The sequence below is a fragment of the Girardinichthys multiradiatus genome, chromosome 11, assembly GCF_021462225.1.
Source record: "Girardinichthys multiradiatus isolate DD_20200921_A chromosome 11, DD_fGirMul_XY1, whole genome shotgun sequence".
Lineage (NCBI taxonomy): Eukaryota > Metazoa > Chordata > Actinopteri > Cyprinodontiformes > Goodeidae > Girardinichthys > Girardinichthys multiradiatus.
This window is the reverse complement of record NC_061804.1, coordinates 26,053,647-26,075,089: the sequence shown is the minus strand read 5'-3', so window position 1 is coordinate 26,075,089 and position 21,443 is coordinate 26,053,647. Positions and strand designations below refer to the sequence as shown.

The following is a 21,443-nucleotide window of genomic DNA, read 5'->3' as shown; positions in this document are numbered from 1 at the left end:
AAGTTAAGGTTTGGGGATCTGATTGTAATGCTTCCCCATTGCCTCCACTTGGAGCTGTTTTAGGCTAGGAATGTCCTGATCCGAAATCAAGTTTCAGATAAGTTACCTGATCAATGCTTTTTTTTTTTTTAAATGATCACTATTGGAGTCCCCGTTTCCTCAGCAAGGTGTGTGACCATGTTTCCCAGGCAATTATCAATCACTGATACATTTTTCATGTGCACGGGTTGCAAAATGGTATTTTAGGCCTTGCATGTTATTTTCCCAATCTAATAAATCTGATTTCTCCCCTCACAAACCAAATGTGTCTCCCAACGCAATACTGTTCACAGTGAAAGAGAGATTGTATTGTCTGCTGTAACTCTCCGTCAGTCAGCATGATGCGCATGCTGCAAGGTTCGCTCAAATTATTGCTCTCAAGACGGTGAAGGACAGGAAGCAGCTGAAACACTAGACATTAAATTTCAGAATGTTCAAGGCAAAATGCTAATTTTAGGAAGCAGAACAGTTTATTGAATATGTTCAGTTGGAACCAACCTGAAACATGTCACGAGCCAAATTATCAAAAGCAACCATTCTAGCTTTACACCAGCACTTAGCAGGCAGTGGGACATTAAAGCAGCTTTCTTAACCTGTTACACCTCCTTGTTGTAGCTGAATATTTTGCTGATGTCAGTTGAGACAAAATATCTGTGGCTGAAAGGAAGAACAGATAGGAGACAGTGAGGTACTATGAATGTCATTGTTGAGTAAACTGAGCTTCACTCAATAATGATACATATGTAGTTTGTAATACTGATCAAACAAGTGCAATTTAACTGCACTTTAAAGCATATACAAGGCTTTTGATTTCATAAATTTTAATGACTTATCACACTGACTGTGGAATGGCAAATGCTCATCTCTGAATCAATACTGGGAATAAAAAAAAAAAAAAAGAAATCCTGAATGGGAAATCCCTATTTCAGGAACATGCCACTGGGAGAAGACACTGGGGAAGACCCAGGGCTTGCCTGGGGGATGACATGTATATGTCCATTCCAGTCTGGGTAAACCTGTAGGGATGTGATTGTTTCTCTAATCAGTCGGCTGCCCGACTCAATCTTTAACAACCGAAATAATACAAACGAAGGGAAAGGGGAAAATTTGGCTCTTTAACAGTAATTTGTCCTAATGTATTTACATTGTTATTGACATTATTGTAACACAAATTTAAGTCTTTCTAATCTTATCCAAATCCCATCTGCACTAGGATTTCCAATTAGCATAATGGCATTACAGTGAGTGTAACCCTTATTCTCAATCCTCACAGCTGACACTTCACATCCTGACAAAATGAGAGCACTGGGGACTTGTATGAACCACTAAAAAGGCAAAGGATCTGAGGGGAGGGGAGAGGAGCAGTAGGAGGAAAGCTGAGTCACGCCGGTGTGGAGGCTATGGCGGCACAGAGGGGCACTGAATCATCTAGAGCATTATTGAGTATTTCCTTCATTTGATGTCATTATTGCCTCAGTGATCATCACTCTCATCATCAGGGCTGTCCATGAGATTCCATATTACAGGCATGAGAGAGATAAGAGGAACCAGGCTGGAGGACTGAGGCTGAGAGGACCTTTGATAAAACCAAGCAGAATGAAAATAACAAGGGCATACAAACGGATTATCTAGACAAAAAAAAAAAAGAAATATGGGGGATTAACGTTTTTAGTTCATGAAAACAGCAGATAAACTAAAACCATTGGAGATGTCTGACAAAATAAAAAGATTATTTGAGAAGAAATAAAGAACTTGAAGCAAAAGGAAAGAACTATTGATCCCTTTAGCTCCCTCTGTGTGCCCCCAGGTGCAGTTTCTGATAGACTGGAGTGTGTGGGTCCTGATCAACATCAATTTCCAGTTCGCTGCAGCACAGAAATTTACACCTGAGCCCCAACAAAAAAGAAGCATGAGAGCAGTTTTCATTTTGAAGTAATTTCTGTTTTTATTAGAAATGGATCGCATTTCAACCCAAGCAGTACTTTTGAGAATACCGTGCATACAAAATCAGATTCAAAGTGTCCATCTGTTAGTGCCAGATAAAGGTTTCCTTTTTTGATTGGAGTTATCAAAGTCCATATTCTGTGCAACTTATATTCACAGGTATTTACATTCAAATTAGTTAGCCTTAAATCAAGCGTCATTGCAAAAAGAAACCACCAAAATAACTGAAAAGTTACAAAAAACTTTAATTAAACAATAGATTTCTTATTTAAAATAGAATTAATAACATGAGATAAATCATGATTGCTTTACTATGAACCATAGGCACGTCATGGATAGGTGAGGCGTCACGGAAGCCAAACGGAGGCCACGCATCTCTTCTTCTCTCCTCACTGCAGCTATTGTTTGTGTAAACAAAACCACCGAGCCGTCCTGCAGCCCATGTTGGGGCCACGGCCAAAGTAAGAATCAAAGCGAATCTTGATAGAAAAAGAAACTGAGTGATGTGTAAAGGTTTCTACTGCTCCAGCTAATCACAGGGTCGCCATCTGATATGTGGAAAAAACCAGGTGCTCTTTCTGAGATGTTTTATGGCTCACAATGACAAGTTTCTTTGGCATAAAACTTTCTACAGCTAACAAGGTTTTTTTCTGAGAAACGAGTGAATAAATTCATCAAAGCACAAGATTTTTTTTGGACGTAAAAGTGTTTGACAAATGTGACTTCAGGTGCATGGCAGCGTTAATAAGGTGTGTGGGGGAGTTAGTGACGTGATTGAAAGTCGGATTACACTTTAACACATCTGTGTAGCATTAGAAATTAGTATAAAGACTGTAACTCGTTGTAGATAACCTATGTGTTAGGAATGATCTTGTGCTGTACATATGTGTTTTTACAGACAGGCTACACAAATGATCTCTTTTGCATCAACAGGTGAGGGGACGATTCAGTTCAGCTTTAAATTCAGAGCTGTGAGAATAAATCCAGACAGCTGAAAATTAAAATAACAGTCCATCAGTTAAACTTGGCGATTTCTGATTCTTAGAATATTTCTTTCAACATTAACTTTATTGGCAATTATGTGACATTACAGTAAGGTTTGAATCAACCAATAATAATCTAATTTTAAAAACTCCATCTGACAACAGCATCACTGTAAGAGTTCCACAGAGAGTCTTATGCATGAGGTGGTTGTTGGAGGATAAATGGCGCTCTAATGGTTAAAACGAAGAATCTTTTTTGTCTGGTTTTCATAAATTAAAGATTTCAACATTTAAAACTGCTTTTTAAAGGATCAGAGTAGAATATTTGTTTACCACTCCATGTATATGTTGCTGTTTTTACACTTGTCTCAGTCTGAGTTTCTCCAAACTAAAAGAAAAAGGTTTTTTTTGTGTTTTTGCAAATGAAGTAAAAGCTTTACAAATCTCCAAATGTTCATCGCCGGAAGGCATCAGGAAGGCATATGGGAATCAGATTCTAACATCCGTATTATTAGCAACCTGATGATTTTGGCCAGATTCTTTTTTATTGTGGTTGCAGTTTGCACAGCACCAGGGGGCACCCTCTAATCTTTAACCAGACATGTGAATAAGCAACTGAAAACTGGGACAACTGACGACCTTTGTTCTGTGTTTGTGTCGCCTCATGATGACATGAGTTATTTTGCCCATATCAAAAACGCACCCCTGTAATCAAATATCAGATCTGAATTTAGGTCATCGATGGTGAGGAGTCAGTATGTAGTAAACAAGGAAGAAGGAGGAACTTGATGAAGGCTTGCAAGACTAAGAACAAAAAAAGTCAAAATGGGGAAAATGAAGACATGAGTGGATTAAGGGAGTATGTCACTTATTTCACTTGTGGTGACTAATGAGACTCCATTGTCCTGGGCAGTATTTTTAGGATGCTCTACAGGTCTGCTGAGACATGCAAATTGCCAAGGTGACCTGTTTTCACCATGATCAATTTAGTAATCCAGAGTGGCTGCTGTTCTGAAAAACGGCAGGGAGATAACAGATGAGACCTCCCCTTGAAGGATGATAATTTGGCACACTTCATGCCCTTTAGCAAAGCATCAAGTGGAAAAAAACCCAAATCCCACAAACTGTCCTACATCTGTGAAAGCACATGCTGATACATTGAATTCTTCTAAGGCAAAAAGGATCGTGAAGAAGTGTGGTAAGTGCTCCGTGAGTGTCTCCTCCTCAGCTGATATCCACAGCGCTGCGCAGTTCTTGATGAGGACAGGACGATACTTGACAGAGATGGGAGTCCTGATAGAAGAGCACTGGATGGTGAAGGAGGTTTTCCTCCCACAACATTTGGGTGAAGCCATCCAGCTCAGTCAGGGCGTATCCCCTGCAGAATGTTCTCCCTCTTTTTCCTTCAGAGAAATCTCTCATGGGGCCATGTTGAGCAGCTTAGTAGATTTATTGGGGTAACTGATGGCCAGGCTGATGGCAGCGATGTTTTTCAGAGCCTGAACAATAAAAGGGATCAGTGAGTATAACTCCAAACTATCAGTGCAGAGAAAGAAAAATAATAGAGACATGAGAGACATTGTTTTTCACCCACAGTGTGAACATAAGAGAATGGAGGACAACTCAAGTTTTTCAAATATCAACTTATAATTACTGCTTGGTGTTTCTCCCTGCAGAAATGTTATAACTAAGCAACACAATTAAACTAATCTTGGTTTGGTTTTTCAAACAAATACAGTCATGTTAGAAAGAAAGTACACCTTCTTCATTCCAGGGTTTCTGTATCAAGATACAGTTAAAAAGTTTCCATTTGCTACCAAGTTCGACAATTATTTAAATCTTACTCCCACATTACAAAAATACAAAACAGAGTGCACAAAGGTGTTTGTTAAACAAATACAAAGTTAAAACAGCAAAGCTGAGAGAAATTCAAAGTACACCCTGCTGTTTCCATAGCATTTAAGAGCACCTGAAAAAATGCAGGAGTTTTAACAAAAAACCTAAAAATGCACAAGAAGTTTTAGAAAATGCTCAGAGACTAACTCACATTTCACTTGTTAGCAAGTTAAATGTTAAAGTTTAAGACAAGACAGTTGAGAAAAACACTGAACTGAGGCACGGCTTGTTTCGAAGGGTCAAAGGTGAAAGCCTCTTGTCTAAAAAATGAAGCAGAACAACTTCTGTTTCACAAGTTCGACCTGAAGGATCCACAAAACTTCTAGAACATGTTCTTTGGACAGATGACACAAGAACAGTAAACATGTTTGACTATTATGTACAGTGCAATATTAACGCAAGTTTTAAACATGGAAGTGGTGCCATGATGATTTGGGTTTGTTTTGCAGGTACATGGCCTAGACACCTTTCACTCATTGAGCTGACCATGTGCTCTGTACTTTATAAGTTGTATATGAGGCCATCCGTTTGACAGCTGAAGCTTGGCCCATACTGGGTAATCAGCAGGATAATGACCTCAAACACATGTGCTGAAACGGAAGAGTCAAAGTCCAGACCTGAAGCAGATTAACATACTCCAGTGGGATCTTGGAGAAACTGGCTGAGCCGAAATTAAAGTCTGTTCCCTTAATGGGACCATGTTGGAAAGAAGAGAGGACCAAACAACCTCAGAATAAAAATAAATTCTGATTAAGTCATACAGCAAACAATAAGATTAAGTTATTGCTGCTCAGGGTGGTACTACAAGCTACTGAATCATTGGTTGTTCATTCAGAGCTTTTCCATTATGGCTGCAGCTCATCATTCCCCTTCCTCAGCTCATTCAATTCACCGTTAAAATTACATTAGTCAAAGTTTAACTTCAAGAATCTGCTAACTGCGTTCATCCTCTGTGGAGATTGGCTTCTTTTATTGCAGTGGGAGTTGATGATTACCGTCCACTCTGAACTTTCTGCCTCTTTTTAGGTTTTCTGTTTGGAATATTAAGCAGCCTAACAAGCAGGATGCCCTCTCAAATACCACAAAACTATACCAAAACAGAAGTCGGTGAACTTGAACTTCAGCCAATTTTATGAAAACAAAGCTTGAGTCAGGAGTGCCCAGTTACCAACAATTATTTTTTCCACCTGACAGGTATTAGGTAACTGCTCAGCAGAACCACCCACAGTGTTTTTTTCCACCACCCTACGTCCTCTATTCCTTAGAACAAGCTTCAGGGCCTACTGGTGCGTTGCAGGGCCCTCGGTATGGAGGATGCTATGGCTCGCTCTGCCGCAAATGCTAATGGACTGTAATTATCAAGTACATTAGCCATGAGCACAGCCCACATGCTTTAAAAAAAACAAGAGGGAGGGGTGCTGAGGGGATCCGCTGGGTGTCAACAACTCGCTGATTCACATGCAAAGAGAGTCTCCTGAAGCAAGCTGACTAACAGCGACTGAAGACCATTCAATAAGGGAGACTGCGTGGTTGAGAGTTACATAACACTTCAGGGAGTAAGGCAGCTTCTAAGAGCTACCTTCATCCAGGCAAGGCACCACTTGACAATAGAGACCATGATACATGACCTGAGATATTCTGCTGAATGACAGGCTTTGGATTTAAAGGAACAACAGCCAGTAAATACTTGGCAAAGACAAAACAGGAGTAGAAGGCTTACCATAGAAGTGTGGCTGAGGAGCAGCTCATCGGTAGTCATGGCTAGCAAATAATCCTGGAGGATTCCTTGCTTCTGTGAAATAAATAAAAGTTTGATAGGTAAATCAACAACAAAAAGATAAGAAAGAAACATCAGCACAATGTAGGCTCTTTCATGAAACTCCTCACTACCCTCTGGGAACTTCAGCTTCCTCCTATAGTCAAAAACATGCATGTTAAATTAATTGGCCTCACTAAATTGCTCTTAGAAGTGTGTGTGCGCATAGACATTTGTCTAGGCCTGGCCAGTGGGTACCCTGTTTCTACCCCACTAACCGCTGAAGACAGACACCAGCGACCCCGCGACCCTGAAGAACATAACTGAAATGGAAGGAAAATGATATAAAGATACAAGTTCTGTTCAAAATCAAATCTGAAAAGTGACATACATTTACTCGGATAATACTAAATAAAATCCAGTGCAAACAATTGCTTTCAAACGTCACTTAATAAGTAAACAGATCCCAACTCTGTTTAATTTAATCACAGTATAAGAAGACCAAGGAACACAACAGACAGATCAGGGATAAAGCTGTGAAGCTTTGAACATCTCACAGAGCTCTGGTTCAATCCATCATCTGAAACCTTACCTGTCAACTTACCAGGACAGGGTTGTCCACCTAAACTGATGGGCTTGGCAAGTAGAGCATTAATCAGACAAGTCAGAAGGCCCATGGGAGCTCTGGAGGAGCTGCAGGGACCCACAGCTCAGGTGGGAGAATCTATCAAAAAGACAGCTTTTGAGCCACTTTTGACAGAAAGGTAAAGGTTGTCATGTATAGTTTTCCATCAGCCATGTAGAGAACACAGCAAACATGTCAAAGAAGCTGCTTCCTTTCGAACAGGAGGACGCTACACATATGACCAGAGTCACAATGAGATAGTTAAAAGAAATAATAAAACTAGCTACTGAAATAGAACAAAATTGTACCTGGATCAGCAAAGCTGATAGAGAAAGACTTGCACACTGTTGCCAACATACTGACTATATTTATGGAGTTCTCGGACACCTCTAGCGACTTTCTTCAAAAAAAGTGACTAGCAACAAATCTAGACACTTTTTTTGTTATTGGAGACGCTGGTGAAAACCCTAATCTTTCTGCAGTTACTATCCTTGGCGAGCAACGAGTGCTGCCGTGGGCCCCTCCCACACCCAAAGCACTAACAGGTGGTCAGTCTCATTGTGCAGCAAACCCGACCTACAGTCACGACAGAGAGGAGACCCACTCAACACCATGTCCGCATTGCAAATAAATCACGCATGCACAAAGCTGCCGCTGATGTGGCCCTGGATTACAAACAGAGATGTAAATATAATGTAAACAGAATTTGATTTCTTTATATTCTAACACAACTGATTTATGTGGTGTGGGTTCAGGTGAAGCATTGATTTTATGAAATTATTTCATAAAGTTCATTTGTAGTTCGAAAAATATTTAAAGTGTTTTTTTGTCTTGCCAACTTTGATATTCCTCTCTCCTACACCCTGGGTCACATGACCAAATATACAAATTTGGTGATGACATCATCTAACGACTTCTAGCAACTTTTAGGACAACCAACAGCCACTTTTCTTACTGAGGAATTGGCAACAGTAGACTTCCAGCTCTTATTTTAGCAAAAGCTTGTTCTGCCAAGGTATTGGCTAAGGGGCGCTGAAAACAAATGCATGCCACACTTTTCAGATTCTTTTGTTATTGAAAAAAATTCATCTTACATAAACAGAGATAAGAGTCCACAAGGCTGAAAGTGGTCAAATGGAACTTCTACAGCTCTGAGACAAGGTCCAGAGCCCTTCTTCCCGATTCATCTCACAGCACCCTGAATGTTTATGCTGGGGAAAACATTTTTGGGCCAAATATACAGTCAGCAGAGCGTGACAGACTGTGTTTTGATTTCTAAATATAACGTTCACTTCCTGGGGTGAGGAGTACACCGAATCTCAGTGGACTAGAACACTAAGTGCAGACGAAGAGCTGGGATCAATGCTTAAGATGAGAACAGCTCTGACACTGAATGTCTTAAGCCAGATTTCTGCAGGCGCAAACCTAATATGGTCACATCTGACTAAATGATAAGCTTCTCACTGGAGGTCCCCATGCATATCACTATGGTCAAAAGGTTCACACAGAATGTCAGCCTGCTGTACACCTGCATTATTTCAGGTTTCATTTTTGCGGGCAATGTTCCAACACATTTTTATGCCACATTTCTGAAGTTTTTCAGGCTCTAATTTCTAGAGCTCTCAGTCCATTTCTGATCATTTTGGATGGATGGTAGACAAACAAATGGATGGAGTTTTCTAGATGCGTAGGAACCCTGTGGAGGAAAGAGACAGTTGGTGCCGATTTGCATGTTACAACAGCTTATGAAGACTTTCACAACCTCATTTCATTTTTACGATAACCTGCATTTAAAAAAAGAACTTTGAAATCAACATATTATTAAAAGTAAGACCGACTGAGAAGAATGCAGCAGGACCGTGACTTGCATCTTGAATCAAACTTTTTTTTAAACAAAAAAGGAGCTACAACTCTTATTTACCCCCAGCAAACCTTTTGTCTCAGCTGACTAGTTGCAGCTGTGATGAAGGACTGCATGTAATAGCAGCTGTCGTGTTTGTGTTGTGTAAACAGCACACCTTCTTCATCCTGTTCTGCAGCATGAAGTCGCCGGGTTGAGTTTTGACACCTTCATGTATCATTGCAGACACAGGACTGCAATGTCCATGAAGGGCATCCTGTGTGTAGCTGCTGAGTACTGCTACTGCCCCCTGCTGTCGGTCTGCTGCCATTCCCCCCTTTTCCGTAACAACAAGCAGTTGGACGCAGGAGCAGAAAATGTGTCTGTCTCAACAACTTGGTTCAGCTGATGTAATGTTATAGACACTTTGGGTCTTCCTGCTCGGACCCAGCTGGTATAAGAGAGGTGGTGCCTTTTTTAGGGACTGAAGCCCTGCCTCCAGCCGTTAGTGTAGTGCTCTGTGGCACTATAAACATCACTCTTAATAGCTGCTAAGGTACTAGCTTGGGAGCTCACGCTTGCTCACAGTACAATGACTTGGTGCAGAGATGAGTGAGTAAAAGAAAATGGCTTTGTCAAAAATATATAAAGTCAACTATAAAAATCACACATTTAAAGATGAATGGACAGAAGCATTAATATATGCGATTAATATTGGTACTTAAATTGGACTGATTTAATTAATTGGTAAATTATAATGAAATAAAATATTTTTGTCAGTCAATTTAAAATGTTCGGACCCCAAAGTGTTTGGTTGCCGGAGGTAATGGACCTCCTGACATAATAGTTGCGGACACTTGGTCTAGTCCATACCTAGCTTCTCTAAATAATGTTTTTTTTTAATACGTATATTTCCGCATGTGTCTCCATGGTAACGGTTGTTGTTTGTTTTCCAAGATGGCAGATGGGTACTTTTTGTGACATCATCCTATTACTGAGCCACGGGTTAAATAGTTAATGAGGTAATAAGAGAAGACAACCGTCATTTCCTGAATGACAATAAGACTAAAAACTGAGAAAGGCATGAGACAAAACAATCAATAGTTATTTGCACAAAAAATTAAAACAAGATCTGTTTGCGTATAAATCACTTTCCTAGTCTGCCCGTCTTGTAGAAACTACCTGCTCCTGTTTTCTGCAGGAAGGCATATTTTTAGCTGCACATGTCAAAAGGGGAGAGAACAGAATATAGTCAACATTTTCTTCTTTTCCTCCTCTGTTTATCCGTCTCTCTGCTTGATGACCATGTTTTTCTTTCTGCCCACCTGCTCTGTTCTGGCTCGGGTCCAAAGCCCAGCCATGCCATCTGGCAGGCAGCACCGTGCCACGCAGGCTCAGTACACACTGCTTAGGAGAGACAGAGATGATATCTGGACTATAACGCGTATTATCTCTCTTTTCACTCATCAATTATTTAAATAAATCTTGGGAATTATGAGTGCGTCATCAGCCAGGAGTTTCTCACCTGTTGATGCAACTGAAGCAGACAGTCTATAAAAAAAAAAAAAAGGCACCACCTCTCTTATACCAGCTGGGTCCGAGCAGGAAGACCCAAAGTGTCTATAACATTACATCAGCTGAACAAAGTTGTTGCGACAGACACATTTTCTGCTCCTGCGTCCAACTGCTTGTTGTTACGGAAAAGGGGGGAATGGCAGCAGACCGACAGCAGGGGGCAGTAGCAGTACTCAGCAGCTACACACAGGATGCCCTTCATGGACATTGCAGTCCCGTGTCTGCAATAATCAGTGTTGGGCATATTACTTAAAAAAAAGAAATTAGTTATAGTTACTTCTCCCAAAAAGTAACTCAATAAGTAACTGAGTGACCACTATAACAGTAACTAGTTAACAGAGAAAGTAACTATTGTGTTACTTATTTTAAGTTTAAATATGTCTATGAGTTTAGATTTTTTTTCCCCCAAGGCTTCACAAGCCAGTTGCATAAAGTGGAATTACATAGACAAGTACTTACACAGAACTTTTAATATTTACTTCACATGTGCATTCTTGTTTTTTACCTCAAGGAGAATAAAGTAGTGTCTGTACTTCCACTTTGAAAATGCAATCTTTCCCTCCAGACCTGCCATTGTTGCAGCTTACATGTCCTAGTTTGCCTGAGCAGGGCTGCTGTGTGCATTTGTGGTTAGTGAACACGGCCTCTGATTGGCTTAAAATAAAAGCTTACTCCACCTTAGCCAATCATCATCACTTATGCAATTGTCTCGCCCTCATTCCTCCCTTCACCAAAGAAAAAGCTGAGTTCCTGTGGATGTGAACCACGACAGATGACAAGAGATTCACTGCGTAGCTTTAGTTTATAACGCGCCCCATTTTGATTGTCGGTGACGGTAAGGACTTTGTAATGCTGACAACAGTAATTCATTTGATTACACGTTACTGAAAAAAGTAACACCGTCATTCCCATCCCTGGCAATGATACATGAAGGTGTCAAAACTCAACTTGCATTGAAGTTCATCCTGTTTGGCACCTTCTTCATGCTGCCGAACAGGATGAAGAAGGTGTGCTGTTTACACAACACAAACATGACAGCTGCTATTACATCCAGTCCTTCATCACAGCTTCAACTAGTCAGTTGAGACAAAAGGTTTGCTGGGAGTAAATAAGAGTTGTAGCTACCTTTTATTTGATTCACTTCTCCAGATGCAAGTCACAGACCTGCTGCATTCTGCTCAGTCTGTCTTACTATTAATAATATGTTGATTTCAAAGTTGTTTTTTTTAAATGCTTGTTATCCTAAAAATGAAATAATGTTGTGAAAGCCTTCATAACCTCAGATTAAGTCTCAGATCACCAGCCTGGTGATTTCCAAAAAAGCCATCATTCCTTCAGGAAACATAGCAGGAACAGTAACAGAGACTAACCTGATGTGAAGCAGACAAGGACATGCTGTAGTGTTGAATCAGTAAATTCTCCTGTTCCTCCTGTGCTATTTTATAACAATCAGAGTTTTTATCTTGATAATTCCTCTGTTTAAGCATCCTGATTTGTGATTGTGGCCGGTAAATATTGAAATATTTCCTCTTATCTCTTTGACTCAGGTTGCCACAGTTTAAAGCTGACATATCATGCCAAATCCAGCCCTTAATTGCATTTTGTTGTGTACTTCAAGTCTGTAGGAGTGCTGAAAAGTTGAATTTAGTCTTTCCAGGTGCTGCGTAGATATCTTTATATTCTGTTTTATTTTTCACAGAAATCTACCCACATCAGTGGGGAAATTCCTATCGGCCCAACTTCAAGGAGTGACCAGTATCAAGAAAGATTTGCTGAAAGACTTTATCTGGTTAAGGGCTCAGTTCCTTCTGTCTATGGAAGTGAAGGACACAGCAAAGCTGTAAACTGCAAATAACGCTAAAATAACATCAAACTTTATTTTAGACATGAATTTATTGTGTGTTTGTGTGACTTTCTGGCTATTGTTTTGATGGCAGTAGCATCGTGCCTTCTGCTTATGTTAGTGCTGTATGCTGCTTTTAGCTCCTTGAGGACATAACTGTTCTTTGTGGTTTGAATATTATTATTACATTAACAGTTTTGCACTGTTTAAGCCATCTTTGTCTTGTTTCTGAGCCGCTAGATAATTGTATCTCTGTCATCAAACTACACAAATGGCTGAATGGGGTGGAGTGGAAAACTCTTTGACCTGGAGGGGGGCGGAGTGTGAAGTGCTTCAGGAACATTTAAAGAGACGGTACCAAAACGAGCTGCTCTCAGGCGCAACTCAGAACAGGGGTAAAATAGGAGCCTGTTGAGCTACAATAACAGAGTTCAGACCAAAGCATAGCAGCTCCACCTTATATAGACCACAACTATATAATTGGGTGAAAAGGAAGGATAAAAACACATGACATGCCCCTTTTAAAACATCTGAGAAACTTAATTCTGTTTTAAAAGGAAAAGCTTTGATGCATAGTCCCAGAAGCAGTGCAAACATAGCTGCCTTTTAAGGAAACTGGGCCACATAGAGCAGCTTTAGATTGAGTCCGTCCCACACCGAGTTGCTGGATTTGACCCTGGGTGTAAGGCCATGTTCTATACTACCTGTTTTGTATTTGCTGAACTGAGTAAAAAGTTTAAAGTTTTGTCTGCTGGTTCTGTTTGCTGAAGTACAGAAGCATTATGTAATACTTGGCTCGGTGAAAAGCTGCCCCTCAGCTGAGTGATGATTGTGTTGACAGATGTACTGAATGAAGTGCAGGCGAGCCTCTCACTTGTATTCAAATGTCATCTGCTTGAAGGCAGGATTAGAGGGTGTCTTTAGAAGTGTGATATCTCACACTATAGGTGTTCTTCTTTGACTCCTTCAGTGAACAGAAATCATAGAAAAAACATTTCCTTTAGGCAGCTTGCTGAAGCCCTCTGGTGTGTGCTCCCATGGTTACAATAAGGAAAAGCAACAGGAATGAGGTTAAAGAGCAACTGTGGCAGCCCATCAATCCGGTAAAAAAGTGCAAGGTAACATTTAACAGTGACAAAAATTGTGTAATGTTTGATGCTGCAAGGCCAATAGAACAATGTCCCCGCGACCAAAAAAGATGACTAGGATGTCCCCTATTTGGACAAAACCAAACACCTCATACCAACTGGCAGGCAGAGTGGTGGAGGGGTCATGATTTTGGCTATTTGCAGCCATTTAGTTGACTAAGAGTTTCTCTATTTAAGTAAAGTACTCTGTGCAAAGTCACCTGTCTGAAACCTGAAGCTTGGTTTCAAAAGGGCTAAGCTTTAAGACAATGATCCCAAACACAGCAACAAATGTTTAAAATACTGTTCTTAAAACAAAATAAGATGTAGCAATGGCCTATTTTAAGTCCAGATCCCAGCCCAATTAAAAGGCTGGATCAGTACCTACAGAGAACTTTTAGCCCAATTTTCAAGACAACTATAAACTGCATCTGTTTGAACCTGTCTAAAACACACCTGTCCACACACTCAATCAATCAATCAGACTCCAAACTCTCGACCATGGGAAAGACCAAATAACTGTCTGAGGACACAACAGTAGACCTGCACAAGGCTGGGATGGGCTACAGGACAATAGGCAAGCAGCTTGGTGAGAAGGCAACAACTGTTGGCGCAATTATAAGAAAATGGAAGAAGTTCAAGATTACTGTATGTCTCCCTCAGATTGGGGTTCCAAGCAAGATCTCACCTCATGGAGTAACAATAATCATGAGAAAGGTGAGGGATCAGCCCAGAACTACATGGGAAGATCTTGTCAATGACCCCAAGAGAGCTGATGGGACCACAGTCACAAAGGTTACCATTGGCAACAAACTATGCCATCATGGATTATATTCCTCGCTCTGCAGGAGTTTAATCCATGATTTTTAGATTCTGTCTCTTACAGTTGAAGTGTACTTACGATGAAAATTACAGACATCCCTGTACCAAATACATGTTTTCCCCACTGTAGACGAGGCCCACCCACATATACTCACAATGGCACGGGCCTCTGCAATGAAGAAAAGTTCCGTGAGAGCTCTGTGAAGAGGGAGCAGCACCGATATACTGGTAGGGTCCTTGTTCAGGTTGTTTTCCATGGACATAAAGAGCTGCCACAGAGGTCGCAGCAGTGTTAGCTCACAGGCTCTGGAGAAAAAACACCAAAAAAAGCCACAGTAAGATTTATGCAGGCAGTAGAGCTGAGAAAACAAAGTTCCTGTTAATACAAGAGATATTATCACTTTTACCTTTTCACCTCCTCTCTGGCCAGCAGAGAGGAGGTGAAACACCTGGTGGACTGGTGCGACCCAAACAATCTAATCCTGAATGTCAACAAAACAAAAGACACTGTTGTTGACTTCAGGTAAAATCAGCCAAGTCACACCCCCCTCCTCATTAATAACGCCACAGTGGAGTGGGTCAGCAGCACCAAATTCCTGGGGGTGCAGATCAGACATTTTGACCTGGTCCCTCCACACTTCTGCTCTTGTGAAAAGAGCACAGCATCGTCTACACTTTCTGCGTCGGATGAAAAGTCCAAACCTCCCACCTCCCATCCTCACCACTTCCTACAGACGGACAATAGGGAGCATACTGACCAGCTGCATCTCTGTCCGGTCTGGGGCCTGCAACGCCTCAGACTGAAAATGTGTGGAGAGAGTGGTGAAGATAGTTGAGAGAATCATCAGCACTCTTACTACGAAGCCACGCTGTTGAAACACGAGCAGTTTGTGGCTTAGAATTGTCTTGCTGAAATAAGCAGGATGTTCTTGAAGACGTTGCTTGGATGCCACCACATGTTGCTCCAAAACCTGTATGTACCTTTCAGCATCAATGGTGCCTTCATAGATGTGCAAGTTACCCATGCCATGGGCACACACCCCAATACCATCACAGATGCTTTCAAGGATGCTTCTTTGATACCTAATCATCACATTTACATGTTTCCCATTAACCTGGTAATCTGTGGAATGATCCAAACAAGTGTTTTTTTGGGCATTCCTCAACTTTCCCAGTGTTTTCTTCCAGCATCAAATTCATTTTGATGAATTTGATGCTTTGAATTTCTACTTCAAGTTTGTGAAGGTTTTTCCAAATCAGAAACAAATTTAAGAATATTTTTTGAACACCAAAAGGGTTGCATTTTTCCAGCCAGCTGACCACCTGTGTTGAGTGGGGTAGGGACATACAAGGGTTGGACAATGAAACTGAAACACCTGTCATTTTATTATGGGAGGTTTCAAGGCTAAATTGGACCAGCCTGGAAGCCAGTCTTCATTGATTGCACATTGCACCAGTAAGAGCAGAGTGAAGGTTCAATTAGCAGGGTAAGAGTACAGTTTTGCTCAAAATATTGAAATGCACACAACATTATGTGTGACATACCAGAGTTCAAAAGAGGACAAATTGTTGGTGCACGTCTTGCTGGCGCATCTGTGACCAAGACAGCAAGTCTTTGTGATGTATCAAGAGCCACGGTATCCAGGGTAATGTCAGCATACCACCAAGAAGGACGAACCACATCCAACAGGATTAACTGTGGACGCAAGAGGAAGCTGTCTGAAAGGGATGTTCGGGTGCTAACCCGGATTATATCCAAAGAACATAAAACCACGGCTGCCCAAATCATGGCAGAATTAAATGTGCACCTCAACTCTCCTGTTTCCACCACAACAGTCTGTCAGGAGCTCCACAGGGTCAATATACACGGCCGGGCTGCTATAGCCAAACCTTTGGTCACTCATGCCAATGCCAAACGTTGGTTTCAATGGTGCAAGGAGCGCAAATCTTGGGCTGTGGACAATGTGAAACATGTATTGTTCTCTGATGAGTCCACCTTTACTGTTTTCCCCACATCCAGGAGAGTTACGGTGTGGAGAAGCCCCAAAGAAGCGTACCACCCAGACTGTTGCATGCCCAGAGTGAAGCATGGGGGTGGATCAGTGATGGTTTGGGCTGCCATATCATGGCATTTCCTTGGCCCAATACTTGTGCTAGATGGGCGCGTCACTGCCAAGGACTACCAAACCATTCTTGAGGACCATGTGCATCCAATGGTTCAAACATTGTATCCTGAAGGCGGTGCCGTGTATCAGGATGACAATGCACCAATACACACAGCAAGACTGGTGAAAGATTGGTTTGATGAACATGAAAGTGAAGTTGAACATCTCCCATGGCCTGCACAGTCACCAGATCTAAATATTATTGAGCCACTTTGGGGTGTTTTGGAGGAGCGAGTCAGGAAACGTTTTCCTCCACCAGTATCACGTAGTGACCTGGCCACTATCCTGCAAGAAGAATGGCTTAAAATCCCTTTGCACTCTGTGTAAACTCTGTCCAACTTTTCATGTTATATAAGACCAGGTCACAGGTGAGTCTGCACTCATACAAACTGTTAAACACATAGTTTAACTAATCTCTGTGGTGTCAGCTAGGACATTTATCAAGGGCTCTATGCAAAGCATAAGTTCAGGTGAACTGCATCTACTACTGGACAAGGCATTAGAATTAACTTTTATCTGGTCCAAGTAGATTTCTGTGTATATAATTAACAACAGATGACAAAGTCTTAAAATAATTTTTTTTCCTGAAAACTTATGACTTACGTCTCACACTGACACTGCAGAAGGCGGAGCAACAGGTGGATGGCTTTGAGTCGCTGGCTTCCTGTCTGACGACAGGCCACACCCACTTGCCACTCCCAGATATCGGCCACTGGCAGATGGCTGAGCACTCGAACATCGGCTAACATTTGTTTCAGTATCTCAAAACCTGATGAGAGACAAGTAAAAAGAGGAATTAGGCTAATAGATGATTACATTTGAAATGTTGAAGTTAATTCAACTAACTTACTACCTCAGTCTGAGTAAATTACCTGTCTGGAAACGTCCCCTGTGGCCTCCTGTTACTGTGAACTTGTATCCCCACTCTGTGTTGCTCATGTCTGACATAAACCTGTAGTATAAGGTATCACCTGAAATAAAAACATAGAGGACCTGTCAGGAAACAAGACCAGTAAAAAAGCCACACTACAAACACTGAAGCTAAAAGGTGAAAGCTGTTCTCACCAGGGATCTCAAAGTCAGACCACTTCTGAGGAGATCCACTGAAACTGTGGACGTCCTGGAGGAAGTCGCTGCTGCTGGACATGATGAGCTCGTCGCAGCCTTCCTCCGTGTAGCAGCGGGAGTCAAATTTTACAGACAGGTAGATGGCTCCAGGGATGTGCACCTTGTCCTGAAAAGTAACGGAAAAATATGACTATTTATCAAAGGTAATTAAAAGGCAACGTTTTTTTTGCTTTAAAGCTGATCAATAGGTGTATCTAAAATTAGAATATCATTGAAAAGATTATGTATTTCAGTAATGAGATTAGAGTGACAGATTGCTAATTAAAATTTGAGGGGTTCAGGTCAACCAGTCTGCTGGCCAACGTTCTTGTGTAAAATTCAAATATTACAAGTGAATTTATAGTTTTCTTTAGCTGTAAATCATAATGAACTAAATTAACAGAAAATAAGCATCTACATGTATACAAGGTATCAAAGTTGAGTCTCTATAAAAAGCGAATATCATGTTTTAAATTGAATAAAGTAACTTTTTAACAATTTTCTAGTCTATTGAAAAGCACCTGTTATTTTTCTTCTGTTGTCAGCTGTACGATAAAGAACTTACATAGTTCATACTGTATATGTTCAACTGAAGGTAATCAAAAAGTTCCACTTACCTCAAAGTTGGCGTTGTTGTCATACGGGTGTTTGGACTCTCTGACCTGCACGGCCATACCCGGCTCCTCCATGAACTGACAAGCGGTGAGAGACAGACTGGACAGCATGCTCTGGCTGCATCCCTTCAGCACCCTCTGCAGAATCTGATCATCAACAAGATATAACCACAATAAATGTTTATAGCATTTATACACCATAATTTTACTTTTCTTTCGCAAACTATGATTCAAACTGCTCTTTATTTCCCTCATCACCTTCTCCCAAAGGAGCCTCTCCTCCAGCTGCATCAGCATGTCCAAGATGTATGCCATGTGTGAGGCCCCATTCAGCTCCAGGGCCTCCTCGCTCAGCTGCGCCTCCACGGGCCAGTCGGCCAGCAGCAAAGCCAGGACATGGCGAGCGTACAGCGTGGCGATGGCTTGGTTGACCTTCACCAGGTATTGACGAACTGCCCGGTTGCTGCGGACGTCCAGTTCCTTGTGAAGCAGAGCTGAGCTTTTGGAGCGCCTCTGTTTGGCATAGCTAAGCTGTAAGTCGCTCTCTGAATTGGTGATGAGCTTCTGGGAAACTACATTGATTTCTTCTGTTGCCTTTTCACAATGACTGGGTTTAGACTGTGGGTGGTGGTGGTAAGGACACAAGAGATATGACTGTTAATTTAAAGGAACATTTGAGTTAAAAACATCTTTAAAGCCACCATCACCGTTTCAGGCAAATTTCAATCAACTTACCATGCAAGAAATCACTATCATGTCAGTGTCCACAGCTTTGGTGTTCCTCTCCTCAGAGCGGGGCCGCCTGGAGGGTTGCCACTTCTGAGCAAGAGTCCTGATTGTCTCATCAGTTTTAATCTCTTCTCCATCAAACCTGAAAATAAAACAAAAGCATTGTAATTAAGGACAGAACACTGCATGCTAAATAAATACAGCGCCTTGCAAGAGTATTCACACACACTTTTCAACATTCTGTCACATTACAACCCCAAACTTCAATGCATCTTATTAGGATTTTATGTGACAGATCAACACAGAGTAGCAGAGTGGAAGAAAAATGGGTTTTAACACTTGTATAAATAATAATCTGGAAAGTATGGTATACAAGTTTCCTACAAAACTTGTGGCAAACAGACTTACTATGACCTCCATGGTTGCTTTTTTGCCTAATTCTAAGCTCGACCGTTTAGGTGAACTGCAATGTCTTGGTAGGTTAGCAGTTGTACCATACTCATACTACCATAGGAGTAAAAGGGGCTGAATACAAACACATTCAATTCAATCCAAATTCAATTCAAAAATACTATATTAATCCCAAAGGGAAATTAAATGTTGTTGTAGCTCATTATTCAGGTTTCTTCAAAGAGCAGTTGTAGATGCTGATGGCTGTGGGCAGGAAGGATCTCCTGTAGCGCTCCGTCTTACAGCAGATCTGAAGAAGCCTCTAACTGAAGACACTCTGTTGTTGTAGGACAGTCTCAAGAAGAGGATGCTCAGGGTTCTCCATAATGTTCTTCATTTTATGAAGAATCCGTCTTTGTACAATGATCTCCAGAGGTTCCAGAGGAGTCCCCAGAACAGAACCAGCCTTTTTTATCAGCTTGTTGAGCTTTTTTAAGTCTCTGGTTCTGATGCTGCTTCCCCAGCAGATGATGGCAGAAGAGATCACACTTTCCACAACAGACTTATAGAAGATATGCAGCATCTTCCTGCAAACACCAAAGGACCTAAGCTTCCTCAAGAAGTACAGTCTGCTCTGTCCCTTCTTGTAGACAGCTTCACAGTTGTATCTCCACTTCAGTCTGTTGTCCAGGTGAACACCGAGGTATTTATACTCCTCCACCACCTCCACTTCTTCTCCCATGATGGAAATAGTTTTTGACTTATTCCTGTTTCTCTTAAAATCTACAATTATCTCCTTTGTTTTATTCACGTTCAAAATGAGATGATTGTTTCCACACCATGCCACAAAGCGGTCCACCACCTCCCTGTACTCAACTTCTGCCAAACTTTCACGGTTTTTATTTGTTTATGTAAAACCATGCATCCCATTCTGCTTTAATTCACAATCATGTTTTACTTTGTATTGGTCTATCACCTAAAAATGAATAAAGAATTGAAGTTTGTCTTTGTAATGTAAAACAAAGTTGAAGGGTTTGCAAGCCTTTGGAATCACATCATACATTTAACATGAGAAAACATTTAAAAGGTTAGTAAATATCTTAATGATGCTGACCTCTTCTGCACCTCCAGGAAGAACGAGTCTGTCCTCTTCATCTGCAGCTCATACATGGCTCGCAGAATCGGCAGTGGAGCATTTAAGGCATCATGGGTGATCTGTATTAAAAAACAAAACACTAATATTAGAATGTTCTAATAACAATATTCTGCCAATGTTCTGTGTCACTATATTTTGCTGCGTGTCTTTCAAAATGTGTCACTCATCACCTGGAAGCAAATCTTTGTCTCCTCATCCAGACCTTCCAAGGGGTCAGGCCTGTTGGTGTCAACGTCGTCGGCGCCGCAGCCAGAGTGGTCTGAGTCGTGCTCTTTCTCCTGCTCTTTTTGGTCTCTCTCGGGGTCTTGAGTCATGGAATGAATCTCCCTCTTGGAGGAGTACAGCATGATGGAGAGGATCTCGAGGTCTCGCAGCAGCCACAGCTTGCTGAAGCCGGTCCCCTTGCTGCACTTCCTGACGAGCAGCTGGGTCAGCCCCGACTGCTGGATGGCTTCGTGTGCGTGCTCCACGCCATGCTTCTACACGGAACAGCAAAGGGCACTGAGAAGAATGCTACATTCTGATAGCAGAGACAGGACTGCTTGTAGATTTTTGGAGTAGCTACCTTCAGTGTGTTGTAGAGACCTTTAAGCGCCAGTGATAGCACCCAGGAAGCCTCCACAGCATCAGGAAATCCATTATCCTGGTTTGCCTGTAATAGGTGGCTGATGATGGAGGTGAAATTGCTAAGGTATCGACTCAGAAGAGTCTTTTGGCAGCTCTGACTCCCTGGCTGTGGTGGGAGACTGGTGGTGGTGGAATCCTGAGATTGGATCAGTTGGTAATCCTTCACTGTGAAAGAAAACCAAACACAGAAAGATTAATGACATGT

General features: G+C 41.5%; 1 protein-coding gene across 1 annotated transcript in view; it reads right to left on the bottom strand.

Annotated features, from left to right (window-relative positions):
* Nucleotides 1-1,958: 1,958 nt before the first annotated feature.
* The window catches only part of zzef1 (zinc finger, ZZ-type with EF hand domain 1), a 47,226-nt gene continuing 27,741 nt past the window's right edge, over nucleotides 1,959-21,443 (bottom strand). Inside the window, exons 43-54 of the mRNA XM_047378676.1 lie at nucleotides 21,177-21,403; nucleotides 20,782-21,090; nucleotides 20,570-20,670; nucleotides 19,072-19,207; nucleotides 18,595-18,954; nucleotides 18,340-18,483; nucleotides 17,681-17,849; nucleotides 17,488-17,586; nucleotides 17,219-17,384; nucleotides 14,606-14,756; nucleotides 6,583-6,654; nucleotides 1,959-4,465 (exon numbers count right to left, since the gene is read on the bottom strand). Of these exons, the coding sequence (XP_047234632.1) occupies nucleotides 4,385-4,465; nucleotides 6,583-6,654; nucleotides 14,606-14,756; nucleotides 17,219-17,384; nucleotides 17,488-17,586; nucleotides 17,681-17,849; nucleotides 18,340-18,483; nucleotides 18,595-18,954; nucleotides 19,072-19,207; nucleotides 20,570-20,670; nucleotides 20,782-21,090; nucleotides 21,177-21,403 (2,015 nt within the window). The 3' untranslated portion in view covers nucleotides 1,959-4,384. The remainder of the gene's footprint in view (nucleotides 4,466-6,582; nucleotides 6,655-14,605; nucleotides 14,757-17,218; nucleotides 17,385-17,487; nucleotides 17,587-17,680; nucleotides 17,850-18,339; nucleotides 18,484-18,594; nucleotides 18,955-19,071; nucleotides 19,208-20,569; nucleotides 20,671-20,781; nucleotides 21,091-21,176; nucleotides 21,404-21,443) is intronic.